This window comes from Apodemus sylvaticus, chromosome 4 (genome assembly GCF_947179515.1).
Source record: "Apodemus sylvaticus chromosome 4, mApoSyl1.1, whole genome shotgun sequence".
NCBI classification, from domain to species: Eukaryota; Metazoa; Chordata; class Mammalia; order Rodentia; family Muridae; genus Apodemus; species Apodemus sylvaticus.
Genome location: NC_067475.1, coordinates 135,679,579 through 135,694,423, shown reverse-complemented (window position 1 = coordinate 135,694,423; position 14,845 = coordinate 135,679,579). Strand labels below are relative to the sequence as shown.

General features: G+C 38.6%; 1 protein-coding gene across 4 annotated transcripts in view; it reads left to right on the top strand.

The window, feature by feature from the left end:
* Fxr1 (FMR1 autosomal homolog 1) overlaps positions 1-14,845 on the top strand; it is a 50,411-nt gene that overhangs the window by 8,136 nt on the left and 27,430 nt on the right. For all 4 annotated transcript variants that reach the window (XM_052180637.1, XM_052180639.1, XM_052180636.1 and 1 more), the window contains exons 2-3: positions 10,437-10,489; positions 12,121-12,214. In XM_052180637.1, the coding sequence (XP_052036597.1) occupies positions 10,437-10,489; positions 12,121-12,214 (147 nt within the window). The remainder of the gene's footprint in view (positions 1-10,436; positions 10,490-12,120; positions 12,215-14,845) is intronic.

The following is a 14,845-nucleotide window of genomic DNA, read 5'->3' as shown; positions in this document are numbered from 1 at the left end:
ATTCATTGTCTTTCTCTTAGATTGAAAGCCATAGTAAAACTGACTTAACAAATCTCACATTAAGAGTAAATTTTTGTTCATTTGTTCACTGGAAACAAGATTATTTTTGGTATGAGGTTCTTTTTCCTTACAATCCCTTCTGTTTCACCTTTAGTATGTTTGCACATGTATTTTTGGAGAATAACTGGAGAGTTCTTGGTAATATTGATGGCATTTGCTATTGCTTCAGTATATATTTGAATAAGTAAAAGAATTAGTCTTGTTTTCTGGACACAGGAGATTTGTTGTGCCATCTTAATAGTTATCTAAAAAGTTATATCTTTCTGATTTGGTTCAAACTGAACATTTCAAATGGCTTTTTGTTTGTTTGTTTGTTTGTTTTCCAGACAGGGTTTCTCTGTGTAGCCCTGGCAGTCCTGGAACTCACTGTGCAGACCAGGCTGGTCTGGTCTCGAACTCAGAAATCTGCCTGCCTCTGCCTCCCAAGTTCTGGGATTACAGGCGTGCACCCTCCCCCCATCCCCCCACCCCCCCCACCCCCACTCAAATGGCTTTTTAAAAAAACAATTATAGGACTGGAGAGATAGCTCAGTGGTTTAGAGTACTGACTGCTCTGCCAGAGGTCTGAGTTCAATTCTGAGCAACAACTATCTGTAATGGAGTCTAATGCCCTCTTCTGGGGTGTCTGAAGACAGCTACAGTATACTCATATACATAAAATAAGCAAATCTCCCCCCTCCCCCCCCAAGACAGGGTATTTCTCTGTGTAGCCCTGGCTGTCCTGGAACTCACTCTATAGACTAGGCTGGCCTCGAACTCAAGAAATCCGCCTGCCTCTGCCTCTGCCTCTGCCTCTGCCTCTGCCTCTGCCTCTGCCTCCGTCTCCCAAGTGCTGGGATTAAAGACAGTTGCCACCACTGCCCGGCAAGCAAATCTTTTTTAAAAAGTGATTATATATTGATAAGGACATAAGTTCTGATATTGTCACAAAAGAAACTTCCTGACACCCACAGGGATAACTGGAACTTCAGTGCTTTGCAATAGTAAATTGGGAGTTTTCAGAAGCTATGTGGAACCATTAAGGCATTTTATTTCAAGAACTGTTGTATATTAATGCAAGCAGTGGAAGATATCTGCAATCTTGTCCTGTTGCTTTGTGTTTGGAACAGTTAAGGCAGTTAGTGATAAAAGCTGCTGTGCTTGGCTAAGGACAAGTTTTTTTGTTGTTGTTGTTAAAAATTAGTTTCACTATATGAAACTTCTATATCAGTTTCCCAAAGTGCTGGGGTTACAGGTGTATACTATTAAATGCTCAAGGACACACTTCTCATTTTGGTTTCTTGAGACAGGGTTTCTCAGTGTAACCAGCCCTAGCTTTCCTGGACTCACTTCGTAGGTGAGGCTGGCCTCAAACTCAGGAAGATCCTCCTGCCCATGCCTCCCAAGTGCTGGGATTAAAGATGTGTACTGTCACACTCTGCTAACAACATATATTGTAAAGGATATACACCCATGTGCATCAGTGCTCTTATGCATGTGTGATTTATTATTGGTGTGCTATACAAACTTGGTTCAGTCCAAATGTGTTCCTTCTTTCTTCTTTTTTTTTTTTTTCTTTCTGGGTTTTTTTTGTTGTTGTTGTTGTTGTTGGTTTTTTTTGTTTTTGTTTTTGTTTTTTTGGAGACAGGGTTTCTCTGTAAAGCCCTGGCTGTTCTGGAACTCACTCTGTAGACCAGGCTGGCCTCAAACTATATAAGTATAAAATTCAGGTGTTTTTCAGTAACCTACCCTCCCACCCCCAGTGTATCTGTGTTGCTGTTAGATTTTAAAGAAAGGGATAATTTAGGGGCAGGTGAGATGGCTCAATGGATAAAGTGCTTGCCATCGAAATTTAAGGGCCAGCCTCCTAGAGGGCTTGAGGTAAGTCCTCTCCAGTTGAATTGGTGAGCTCTAGGTTCAGGTGAGAGACCTGGGCTCAGTGAATAAGATAGCGAAAGATAAGACACTTTATGTCAATCTTTGATCTCCGTGGGCATTGCCCACCTATTTATACATGCATCCAACAGGTGCAAAAAAGAGTAGGATGGTTGGAGTATTTGAGGGTACCTCAGCATAAGAAGCTCCAGTCTGTTGCAGGTTGTTTTGGGTTTTTTTGTTTGTTTGTTTGTTTTATACAAAGTTGCTCCCAGGTTTGGGACAAAAACATTGGTTTTAGATACTATTCTAGAGATGTGAAAAAGACTATAATTCATTACACACAGTAGATTGATACCTAACTGTTGGGCTATATTGGAAACCTGATTAGAAAACAAATACAAGCAGGCGGTGGTGGCGCATGCCTGTAATCCCAGCACTCTGGGAGGCAGAGGCAGGTGGATTTCTTCAGTTCGAGGCCAGCCTGGTCTACAGAGTGAGTTCCAGGACAGCCAGGGCTACACAGAGAAACCCTGTCTCAAAAAACCAAACAAACAGACACAATTTTCTAAATACAGTATTTAGAAGGGTTAGTTGGGTTGAAAATGATCTAAGGTGATACTCTGTCTATATGCATGTTGGCTGAAACATAAGCCATGGTCAAGAAGTCAAAATAGTTGAGTTAGGTTTAGGGTCCAAGGAATAGTTTAAATGTGGGTAGGTAATCAGCTCTTGAAAAGGCCGAGGCAGGAACATTTCTGCAAGTCCCAATCCAGCCTCAGTTGCAGAGTGTGTTCTTAAAAAGAAACAGTACTTTCAGAGGAATAGATTATTTCTCCAGATAGATTTGGATGTTTTGTGAAAGGTCTATGTCATTTTATTATAACCCAAAATTATGCCAACTGCAAGAGAAAAGTTGCTATATATCACTCCCAGGATTGGTTATAGTTTAGAAGCTTACAAGAATTAATTTTTATTTTGGGTACCCAAAATAGGAAATGCAGGCTAAATAAGTTACTTAAAACACTATTAAACAGATATCTTGCATGAATTTTCACTTACTTTGCAAGTGTTGGTGCTGATACTTTGTTGATTTTTATCAAGATATCAGTAACTTTCAGCCAAGCCTCAATCCTTCCTTAGTATGGTATTTGAGTGCTACAGAAAATTTGCAAGCAAAGTCTGAGCTTGCCTAAGTGGTGACACGTGGCTGTCAGCTATTCTAAGATGCCCTCATTTTTAAGAAGTATCCTGGTTTCTGAGATGCTGAATTGTCAGATTTGAGACTGGGAAATTAGACAGGAGCTGGAAAATGAACCTTTGCCCGAAGCCTGGCAAGTCATAATCTAATGCAATTTTACCAATTCAAGAAAAATAGAATCCTTAGTCTTGTGGAAATTATGCCAGCAGTGATCTTTAACTGATGCGATGAGGGAAAGAGGCCATAGCATCTAACACTGAGCCTAGTGCTTTCAGTAGAGAAGTTATTGGTTTTTAGAACCCCGTAGTACTTCACAAGTTTGCTTCAGGTCAGGAACTAGACCTGATTTTAATTACCTTTGATAAGAAGTCAAATACATAAGATTATTCTGTTGTGCCAGATCTAGACAAATGTTAACCTGTTATGCAGGGACACTAACACAGGGCACAGAAGTCAGCCAGTTTTAAGAAGAATGCCCCGACAGCTGAGAATAGCAGTAGTGTCAGTCTGATAGTTTGCTTGCTAATGAAAATGTGAGCTGGGCAGTGGTGGCGAACACCTTTAATCCCAGCACTTGGGACGCAGAAGTAGGTAGATTTCTGAGTTCGAGGCCAGCCTGGTCTACAGAGTGAGCTCCAGGACAGCCAGGGCAATACAGAGAAACCCTGTCTCGAAAAAAAATTGTGAACTAGATGCCAGATGTATTTATTTATTTATTTTTTGTTTTTACAATTATTACTTTTTTTAAGGGTCTTATTATAGAGGTCTGGAAATTCTGGAACTTGCTGTATAGTTGAGATTAGCCCTGAACTCACAGAGATCTGCCTGCCTGTCTCCTGAATGTTGAGATTGAAAAAAATGTATGCTATAATACCTGGCTTGTTTTTATTTTTAAGTATTGATTGATTTATTTTTTTTATTGAGACAGGGTCTCAATGTACTCCTACCTGTTTTGGAACTTGCTATGTACACCAGGCAGGCCCTGGGATTAAAAGGTTTGAGGTACCTACCATACTTGGTTTGTTTTTATTTTTAATTATGCATGTGGAAATGTGTTATGTGAGTGCAGGTTTCTGGGGAGTCCACAGGCATTGAATCAATACCACTGGAGCAGAAGTTAGACGTGGTTGTGAGCTGCCCAAGGTAGGAGCTGGGAACTGAGGACTGTGCCATCTCTCTCCTGAAACATTTTATTGAGGTGTGAGTGTGGGCACTCGCCAGAGGACAGCTTTTAGAAATTAGTTTTTTCCGACCACTGGGAATTGGGGGGGTGTATTCCCAAGATAGAACTCAGGTGGGCAGGCTTGGCAGTAACTGCCATTATCCATGGAATCATTTGCCTACCCAACCAATGAGAACTTTAATAGATTGGACTTTAAATATCAGAACCACTATAGGAGGCTGGGACAGCTCAGCAAGGCAAGAGTGCTTACTGGTTTTACAGAGGACCTGGATTTGGGTTTCAGAACCCAGGTGGCAGTTCACAACCACCTGGAACTCTTGTTGGCTCTTCTGGCTGCATACATATGGGGTATATACATTCATGAAGGTCCACACACATTCAGGTAAAAAGGCAAGCAGATCTTTAACAGATAAATCATTTTTTTAAAAAAAGGATTAGGCTGAGACCTGTCTTCACTTTAGAAAGCTGTATTTGCTCCTCTTGTTCCTAGCAGTTTGTTTTGCAGTAGAAACCTTAGATCTAACAAGAAATTTAAAGTTTGAGTTTTTATAGCATGTACGTCTAGTTTATTTTTATCTAGGCTACCATTCTAAACTCATTTTTGTAGCTTTTAGCTGTTTAATTCCTGATTACATACAGTTGGTGGTTTGTTTGCAGAGCATATGGTGGTGTAGTTTCTGTTTGATCTTTTGTATACATTAGTTTGTAGTGGATAGCATAAGAGGAAGACATTTGATGAAGTCTTTTTTTTTTTTTTTTTTTTTTTTAAAGATTTATTTATTGTTATATATAAGTACACTGTAGCTATCTTCAGACACACCAGAAGAGGGCGTCAGATCTCATTACGGATGGTTGTGAGCCACCATGTGGTTGCTGGGATTTGAACTCAGGACCTTCAGAAGAGCAGTCAGTGCTCTTAACCGCTGAGCCAGCTCTCCAGCCCCTTGATGAAGTCTTAAACAACCAAAAGTAATAATTGAGCCTTGTCATATAATTCTCCAAATGGGTTGTGGCAGTATCAGGGGCCACAGTACCTGGGAGGTGGAGACACTGCTGCATCCTGCCATCTGCTGCAGTCTTAGGAGTTTTTTCAGGGACCTGAGTTAAAGATTTACCATAGACTTAAGCATAGGCCTTACTGCAGAGGTGCTCAGGGAAACAAGATACACCTAGGTGTAGGTGTGGATTTTTTGAGATAGTGTCAGCAAGGGCCATAGACAGTTTTGATAGTTCTGAAATTAGCCTGATGCTAAGATACCCCTTCCCCTGTTTTTCTTCTCTTTCAGTAAAGAGGTTAAGGGTGTCTCTGGAGCTGGTTTGGATGGGATTATATATAGTCCGATAAAGTGAAACCATATATCAAAAGGGAGGTCAGACTTGTTTTCTGTAAAATGGAGTTTTTGTGAGATACTTAGAGAATTGAAAGTTTATGGCTGGAAAAGGAGGGTGGCTATGTTGATACTGCTTATATTCAGGCATTAAACATGGCCCTTTGCTGTGTGTAAGCAATCTTAGCAAATGTTAACTGGGCTGGAATTCTTTACTCTTAGCTAGCCAGGAACAAGCTGATGGCTCCTTCCCCTTTCCAGGTTTCATTAATTTCCCAGTCTTTATTTTCTACCTCCAATTTAGTGGTAGTGGCTTCTTTGTTTCCTCCTTTTTGTTTGTTTGTTTATCTATTTATTTATTATAAGTATGCACACTAGAAGAGGGCAATAGATCCCATTATACATGGTTGTGAGCCACCCAGTGATTGCTGGGATTTGAACTCATGACCTGGAAGTGGAAGAGCAGTCAGTACTCTTAACTGCTAAACTATCTCTCCAGCCCCCGTGGTAGTGGTTTCAAAAGGTTTTGTTGAGAGGGCTGGTTGCTGTGGAACTCATAACTGAACAAAGGTGACCTTGGACATCTGATCCCTGATTCTCCTACCTCTACTTAAGATTTCAAATGTATGGTGGGTCTCTTGCAAGATTTCATTTTGCTTTCCTGTTACAAATTGGGTTTTGATGATTTTTTTCTGTAAATATGAAAGTCTTTTTTCTCTTTTCTTTTTTCTTTTCTTTTCTCTTTTCTTTTCTTTTCTTTTCTTTCTTTTCTCTAAGATGAAGTTTTTGGAAGATCATTTCAAAACTATATCTTCAATGACTATTCTGTGTTGTACTGTGTACTTTTTTTTTTAAAATCTGTTTATGCTTTCATATCAAAACTGCCAAGAACCTTAGGGCAGATACTTGAAAACTGAAGCAAAGTTGTATATGTTGATAATGTGGGTCCCAAAACAAAGTGAAATTGGAAAAAAACAAAGGTAAAAGAAACTGTAACATGTTATACCTTAAAAGTTGTATATATTAAGATCAAGGTCTCAATCTGTTCCCTTCTCATTGTGTGGTCTGTCCTGATGTTCTTATTGACTGGAAAATTTATGGAATTTAGCTCCTAGTTGATAGTTAACCTCCACCCCCACCCTGCCTGCTTACAATGGCTCTTTTAGGTAGGTTTTGCTTGCTTTCTTGCTCTCTCTCTCTCTCTCTCTCTCTCTCTCTCTCTCTCTCTTAAAATTTTATTACTTACACTGGGATTATGAATAATTTCCTCATGTTTCCCCCCAATTTTTTAAAAACTAAAAATTTTCTTTATACCCTACCCCCCTTTTGAGACAGGTTTTCGGTTTGGTTCATTCTGGCTCCAAACTCACTGTATAGGCTATACTGTCTTTGAACACTTTATCATCTTGATTCAGCCTTGTAAAGCCAGGCATGGTGGCCTGTACTCGTGGGTAGGGTCAAGTAGAGCTCTGTGAGCTTGAGGTTCCAGGGTAGCCATGACAGGGAGCAAGGAGAACATTTCCCCTCAGGTCTGTGGTAGCAGAGATGAAATACAGATTGGAAAAGATATTAACTTGGGAATCTTGGAGGGGAGTGTGTGCTAGCCCTGGGGAGGTTTAGAAGTGTCCAGCCATTGAGCTAGTCATGGGATATCAAAATTAGCTGGGGTCTTTAATTCACAATCCTACTCGAGACCCGCTAGGAACCAAAGTGGATTTAACTAATTCATCAGTACAGATGACACCCAACGTGTGGCAAGAACTCACTTTTAAAAATTAAATGGAGATTCCTGAATGGAATACACATGCATCATGATAAAAGATTAGGAAGAGGAGAGAAATGATTTCTCAGCCAGCCAAGCCAAGTCACATGGTTCCTATTCAAGCCATGAAACAGAACAAGGAACACAACTGCCAGTGGGGCTTTACCCTGAGCCCTTCTAAAAGGTTTCTAGCTGCCTCAAAGAGCTTAAGCTTGGAGGTGCTGGGAGCAAGGCAGCTACTCTGAGGCAAGGAGGGAGAATAGAAGGAATGAGAAAAATGCATTAAAAGAAGTTTAAAAAAGTTTATTCCAGGGCAGCTCTCGGGATCTTCAAACATGGTTTACATGGGATTTCTGAGATTACTCAGCCTGGCATGACAAAAATAGAGCCTGGAAATAGGCTTTTATAGTAAGTAGAAGGGGATTTAAAGTTAAATACATAGATGAATAAGTAATTGAAGTTTTTGATCTTAAATTATAGGTCAAAAAGCAGGGGATACATGAAAAAACTTAGATAAACTTATGTTAATTCAAGTTAAAGAGAAAGGGACATGTACCCACAGAGATATTAATTTCCATAGAAGGGAGGATTTAAATATAAATAGGTGAATAAATAATCAAGGCTCTTGATATTAAATTGTAGGTCAAAAAGCAGGGGATAGGCAGCCTAACCTATCTCACACAGTAGGAACTTAGGCCATAATCTCACTATTAAAAATTAATCTCTGTTATACAGAGAAACCCTGTCTTGAAAAACCAAAAAAAAAAAAATTAATAAGAATAAAACAGGAGATAGTGGTGGATCACTATCACAATAGGTAATATTTGTTTTAATTGCTTTGAGTTGTTTTAATAATCAAAATGAAGATGACTATAAGTTTGGTATTTATCATGTTTAAAGTCCTCTGGGAGAGGTCCTTATTAATTCATTCTGTATCTTTACTGATTTCTGGTTAGTGGACCAAGGACATGTTATTTTGGGAGAAAGGCTCTGTAGGTTGAGAGGAAAGGAGAAAAGGCTTTGGGCCCCTTCCAGAATGATATGGATCAGATATGACTGGGAACGACCTCCTGAAGATCTTAACTATATACAGAAAAGAGAAATTCGAGAAAATCAAACAGATAACTTGATCTGCTGATTCCTCAAGATGGGAATAACCCATTAATTAGCTTAGACATAAAAATGTCTCTAGCCAGAACTCAGCTAAATTTAGATAGTAAATCTTGTTAGTTGTGGAATCCTTAAGATTCTTCATATGGCATGACTAACTTTCCAGTTACAAGGAATTCTTGCTGGGGTTGTACCGGGCTTGCTGTTTGGTTTTCCTTCTGTTGGTTTATATTTTTAAATATGTTTGTATTAGTGTTTAGCTTGTTAATTGATAGTAAGACATTGAATTATTGCTCTTTTAAACTGCTCTGTTATTTAACAACAATTACTCTTTTTTTTTGTCTTTGTCTTTTTCAAGTTTATCTTGGCATATACTTTAGTGTTAAATAGATTTTAAGAGCGCATGAATGGAAGGATTTCTTTGTTGTCCTTTCCCAAGTACTGAGTGCATGTGTCTGTCTGGCTAGTCTTGAGTGCATGTTTTGGAGTTGTGTTAAGTCTTGAAAATATTTACTAATTGTCCATTGGGTTAAATTATCTATAGAAGCCCTGGACTAGAGAGGCATTTGCAGTTTTGTTTCACTTAAAAACAAATCTTATGTGGTATATTATACCCCCGTCTCCAAAAAAATCCATTATGCTTTTTCCTTTGTTTACTATCTGATGTTGGTTAGTTGGATGTTTGGAGTAACCCAGGCTGTTTTACTTAGCCATCTGATTGTATACTGATTATAGGTCTAATTGTGTCTCTGTGGTATTAAATGAAGATACACACTCTAAAATTTACCTTTAAGGCTAGAAAATGATCGATTGATTTTATGTTTATTGATAATATATTGATTGTTTTGAGGAATTATATTAACTGTAGCCGAATTTGAGAAAGAAACTGAAGATGTGAGTTCAGACACTCGTATGCTGTAGCATGTGTGTAGAGGTAACAACTTCCACTGTGGGCTCCAGGATCAAACTCAAGTTGTCATACTTGCATGGCAGGTACTTTTACCTGCTGAACTGTCTTTCTGGCTCTGGCATTTTTAACTCTGAGGGAAAAAATGACTAGTTTTCAAATGTCATGTTTTTCCAGACTTGGACTGTAATGTAATAGTTGTAGTGCTAGGCACTTTATTGAATATTACTTAAAATTTAATTTCTTATACATGAGAACTAATTAACTATTAGATTAAAATTATATGTGAGTTACAGAGTTAGGATGCTACCTGAAAACAAGAGTTTGGGTCATTAGCTCTTACTGAATTACTGAACTCTCAAACAACTTATGATTTCATCCAACTATGCCTCTGCTCCAAGGCTGAGTATGTGTTGTGTTTGTTGTGTTAATTTTTGTTATAAACCAGGCTCCAAGGGGCTAAAGAACAGCTTTTTACAAATGGTGGAGATGGAAATCAAATTCACATTTGAACAGTCTTTTCAAACCCTGTGGCTGGTGGGGAGTGTGGGTTTGTTTGAGGGCAAGGTGGAAATTGTGTGTGTGTGTGTCTCTGTGTCTGTGTCTGTCTGTCCTCTCTATCCCCTTTCAGTTTCTTCCATATCCCAGGCTGGCTTTCAACTTGTTATGTAGCCAAGAATGACCTTGAGTTTGCTGTTTTTCCGGCTGTTTATTGTGCTGGGGATATGGAGTGCTTGAAAATGGGAGGCAAGTATTCTACCAACTTAGCTATATTTCTAGCCCTGGGTATTTTTCCCCTTCTAAAGACAGGGTCCTGCACAGCCTAGGCTTGTTTGGTATTCACTGTATGGCCAGTCTGGCTTAGAATTTGGCACAGTTCTCCTATTGTAGCTTCCATAGTGCTGGGACAGACTTGTGCCTCCTGGTCTTCCGTCACCTCTATTCTTTTGTCATTCTACAGGTTTTATCTTTATTGCATGTTTTTAGAGTTATATAACATTAATGCTGATATAACTTTTTGTTTTATGCAGGGATTTATCAAAGATGTCCACGAAGACTCCCTCACAGTTGTTTTTGAAAATAAGTAAGTTATTGATGTTAACTTTTAAGAGCTGATTGTTCTTACAGATGCCGGTAGGAAAATGATTCTGCTTTTGAGTGCTTGATTCTCATGATTTCCAAGTCCAGTTTTGATAATACTTTACTTGCTTATGCATCACAATTTACATTTTTATGTCCTTTGTCTAAATATGTATGGATATGATTCAGTAGCATTTTTTTTCAGAGGTAGATGCACAAGTAGCATAATGCAAACCCCTGAAGTTGAAGTGGTGGTACAGATAGTGAGTTTGAGATTATCTTTAATTGCCTAGTGTTACGAATTGATAGTAATTCTCTCCATATCCTAGAGACTAGGCAGTGAAAGGTAGGGAAGGCAAGTACGCTAGGCTGGCTTGGGAAGGGTTATGGAAGGGCCTGTTAGCTTGAAGGGCAGAGGACTGTTGAGCTTTTGAATGGCTCCTAACTGCTTAAGAGATATGTGCCTGACAGCTTGTCTTATGGAGAGACAGGTGTTAAGATAGCTTCTGTTTTTGTGAGCTGCCATGTAGACAATAATGGTAAAAAAGGAAAGAAAGGGCTTTGAAATCCTAGACTTTAAGCTGTCTCCTTGCTCAGCATTCCCTTCCATTTTATGTGGTCTCCCAGGTGTGAGTTTCCTATGGAAGCTTGAAAACGATGCTTGACTATAAAAAAGGCAACAGCAGCTAAGTTAGTTTATATTGCTATAAAGATTATTATGCCTTTACTAGATTCTAATTACATATTTTCTAGCCAAGTTAAAAACTTTTTTGAGGATGTGTATGCTATGATTGAGCCTTGGCCCTATGAACATGCTAAATAAGAACAAAGTTTCCATCTGGACATAAACTTTTTTTTTCTTTTCTTTTGGTTTTTTTCAAGACAGGATTTCTCTGTATAGTCCTGGATGTCCTGGAACTCACTCTGTAGACTAGGCTGGCCTTGAACTCAGAAATCCACCTGCCTCTGCCTCCCAAGTGCTGGGATTAAAGGCATATGCCACCCCCCTGCCCTGCGGGCATAAACTCTTGAGTTTGAACTGTAAATTTTAAAGATGTCCATTAAAAATCCATGTGTATGAATTTTTTTCTGCATGTCTATGCACCATATGCATGTCCGGTCTCCTCAGAGGCCAGAAGAGTGTCATCTGGAATTGGTGCTACTGTGTGTGTGCTGAAAAGTAACAGCAAGTGCGCTCCAGGGAGTCAGTCTTCAGCTCCTGAACTGATAGTTTTGTGCTTCTTTTGTGAGCATGTACACTAACGTTACTTAGTTCTTATTATTTTGTAATTTGTGAAATTGTGGGGTCTTTTTGATGACATATTCTTGATCTCCACCTTCGTTTGATAGCTGCGAATGAACCTTAGTCATTATTGCTAAATTAGCTCATTTTTTTTTTGCCATTCTTACAATGAATAATTTGGAGTGTAATTAGTAAATTAGTATTAATTATAAAACATATCAAGAATCATACAAAAGTCTCAGCTTAATGAATTAAATAATGAAGGTTCTTTGTATTTATCTTTGGAACATTCTGAATGATAAAACTAAGTTAAAAAATTTATAGTACTAGTTAGCGTTTCTTTATTAGGGTCTGATAAAATAAAGGTACTAATTCTTTTTCTAATCCTTCAGTTGGCAACCAGAACGCCAGGTTCCGTTTAATGAAGTTCGATTACCACCACCACCTGATATAAAAAAGGAAATTAGTGAAGGAGATGAAGTAGAGGTATGTGTATTTAAGCTTTCGTTATTATGCCTTAATTTTTTTTAAATAAATATCCTTGTGAGCACATCTTTAGCTCATGGATAATCATGTTCCGTTTCCTGTTATTTATTGGCAGTGACTGTGAAGTAGTGTTACTGGAGACTTAAGTCAGAAATAGATTCATGTGTCAATGCTACTATTTTTAGCTTTGGTGGGCTTGATCAAGTTTTTTGAAACAAAAGTTTCTTAAAACTTTTAAGTGATACTGCATTTGAATTTTTGAAGAAACCTAGCACAGAACCATATAGTTAGTCACTTTTTAAAGCTAGATTTAGTGGTTTGTGCTTCAATATCTTTGGCTATATATTATGTGTGTATGAACTGCTTTGTGGAATACTGTAGGAATGTCTAGAAAAATTAAGTACAGAAAATTAAAATGGCAAACCCCAAAAATCTTACTACTAATTAGCACATTCTTCATATTGTGTTTTTACCTTCTTTCCCCACTGCTAGATGGACATATTGTGCTGCTGTTTCTGTAACTTGTTCCCTGTCTTCAGTATTAACTATTTTTGATTATGTGCTCACTGTTGCTGGGCATGGTGTTGCATGAGTGTAATCCCTAGTACTCCTTTGAGACTATATTGGGCCATGTATAATAAAATCCTCTACTTTAACTCCCCCCTCAAGTTAAAAATATTATCACAATACAATGGTAAGTTAAGGTACACTATTTATTTCAGTTTTTATTTTTTAGTTCTTTGAGGGTTTTGTACAAAATTTTTGGTCATAATTGCTATCCCCCACCTACCTACTAAACTGTACTTTTCCCCACCCACTAAAAAACAAAAGCAAATCTAATTTATGCTTTAGGACCAAATACTCTCAGATCTATTATCTTCACAGAAGAGTGGCTATTCTCTGAAACCACCTCTCTCTCCTAGCAGCTAGCAGTTGTTACTAGATCTATAACTAGGGCCAGGATGCTTGGTCAGCTCTTCCTTTCTTGGTCAACAAATCCTTTTTGGGAATTGGTTTGGCTGGGGCTTGCACAGGTCTTGTGCAGCTGTCACAACTGCAGGGAGTTCATGACTACAGCTGTTGCTCTGACCAGAAGATACTGTTTCATTGTAGTTACTGTCTCTGGCTCTTAACATTCTTTCTGCCCTCTTTCCTACCATGATCCTTTGGAAAGAGCAGATATATGTTCCGTTTAGGGCTGATCAGTCTGCAGTCTTATGTTTACACTTTGGCCAGTTGTGGGTCTCTTGTGATCACTTAAGCAGAATCTTTGAGAAGAGACAATGATCTGAAGAGGTTAGACTGGAAGGCTAGGGTATCAAATTTTTAAATTTTCAAGAAAGTTGTAACATCCTTCTACACTTATTTTTAAAAGAGATTTCGCTTTTCAGTATTATTTTTGCATGATTTATAAAGCTTGGGTAGTATAATAATTATTTCTCATTGAAATACCTAACAAGCAATTTAAAGATGTGCTCATCTTGGCCCAGAATTTGGGAGTATGCTTCATGGTGGTAGGGAAGGCATAGTAGCAGGAACTTGAGGCTGCTGCTGTTCTGATGAGTCAGAAGAGGAGAATGCTGATGCTCCCCTCACTTTTACCTTTTTACTAGTCCAGGGTCTCAGGCTATGAGATGGTACTTCTCTTTTAGGGTCACTGTCCCCAGCTCAGTTAACCCATTCTTGAACCTCTGTTACAGACATAGCTAGAGGATTGTTACCTAGGTGATTGTAGATCCTGTCATGTTGACAGTATTAACCATCACAGATAATACAACAGCAGGTGGGCTCACTGTTTTGCTTTTTTTTTTTTTTTTTTTTTTTGGCTTTTGGCTTTTGGCTTTGTTTTTTTGAGACAGGGCTTCTCTGTATAGCCCTGGCTGTCCTGGAACTCACTCTGTAGACCAGGCTGGCCTCAAACTCAGAAATTTACCTGCCTCTGCCTCCCAAGTGCTGCGATTACAGGCGTGCACCACCACTTTGTTAGCCTGAAATTTTAAGGAAAATGTTTAAGTTAAATGTTTTAAATATTTAATAGTAACATATTATAATACTTATACACTTATAATTAGCTAAAGTTGAGTGTGTTTTAGATTTTCCTTTGCATTTATAAAGAATTTTAGGTTGTAACAATGTTCGCTATATTACATATTTGTGATTTTTATAAATACTAATTGTAACTAGTAATGTGGGCATCACAGAGAGTGTCATGTTTGCTCATACATATTTTATTTTTAATCAAACATACAATTCCTTGGTGTGGATATATTCAAAATTGAGATCAGAATTACTACTGTTACAACAAAAGACAGTAATGTGCTTATGCCAAATCTTTTTAAGAAGGCCACTTGCTAGAGAGAATGGCTGGGTGAGAGGATCACTGGTTGCGCACGAGTGTAGACTTGAGCTTGGGTCCCAGTACTCAGGTAACAACCCTAGCATGATCTTTCACATGTACCTTAATCCCAGCTGCTTACTGGTTGGTGGGGAGAGGAGACTGGTGCTCACGTGTCACCAGCCTCCGTAAAAGCTGTAGGCTCAGAGGGAGTCTGTGTCAGAGAGTAGAAAAGCTGTGTGTGTGTTTGTTCTGTTTGTGAAGCTAATTTATGAAAACAAAAGAACACACTTTAT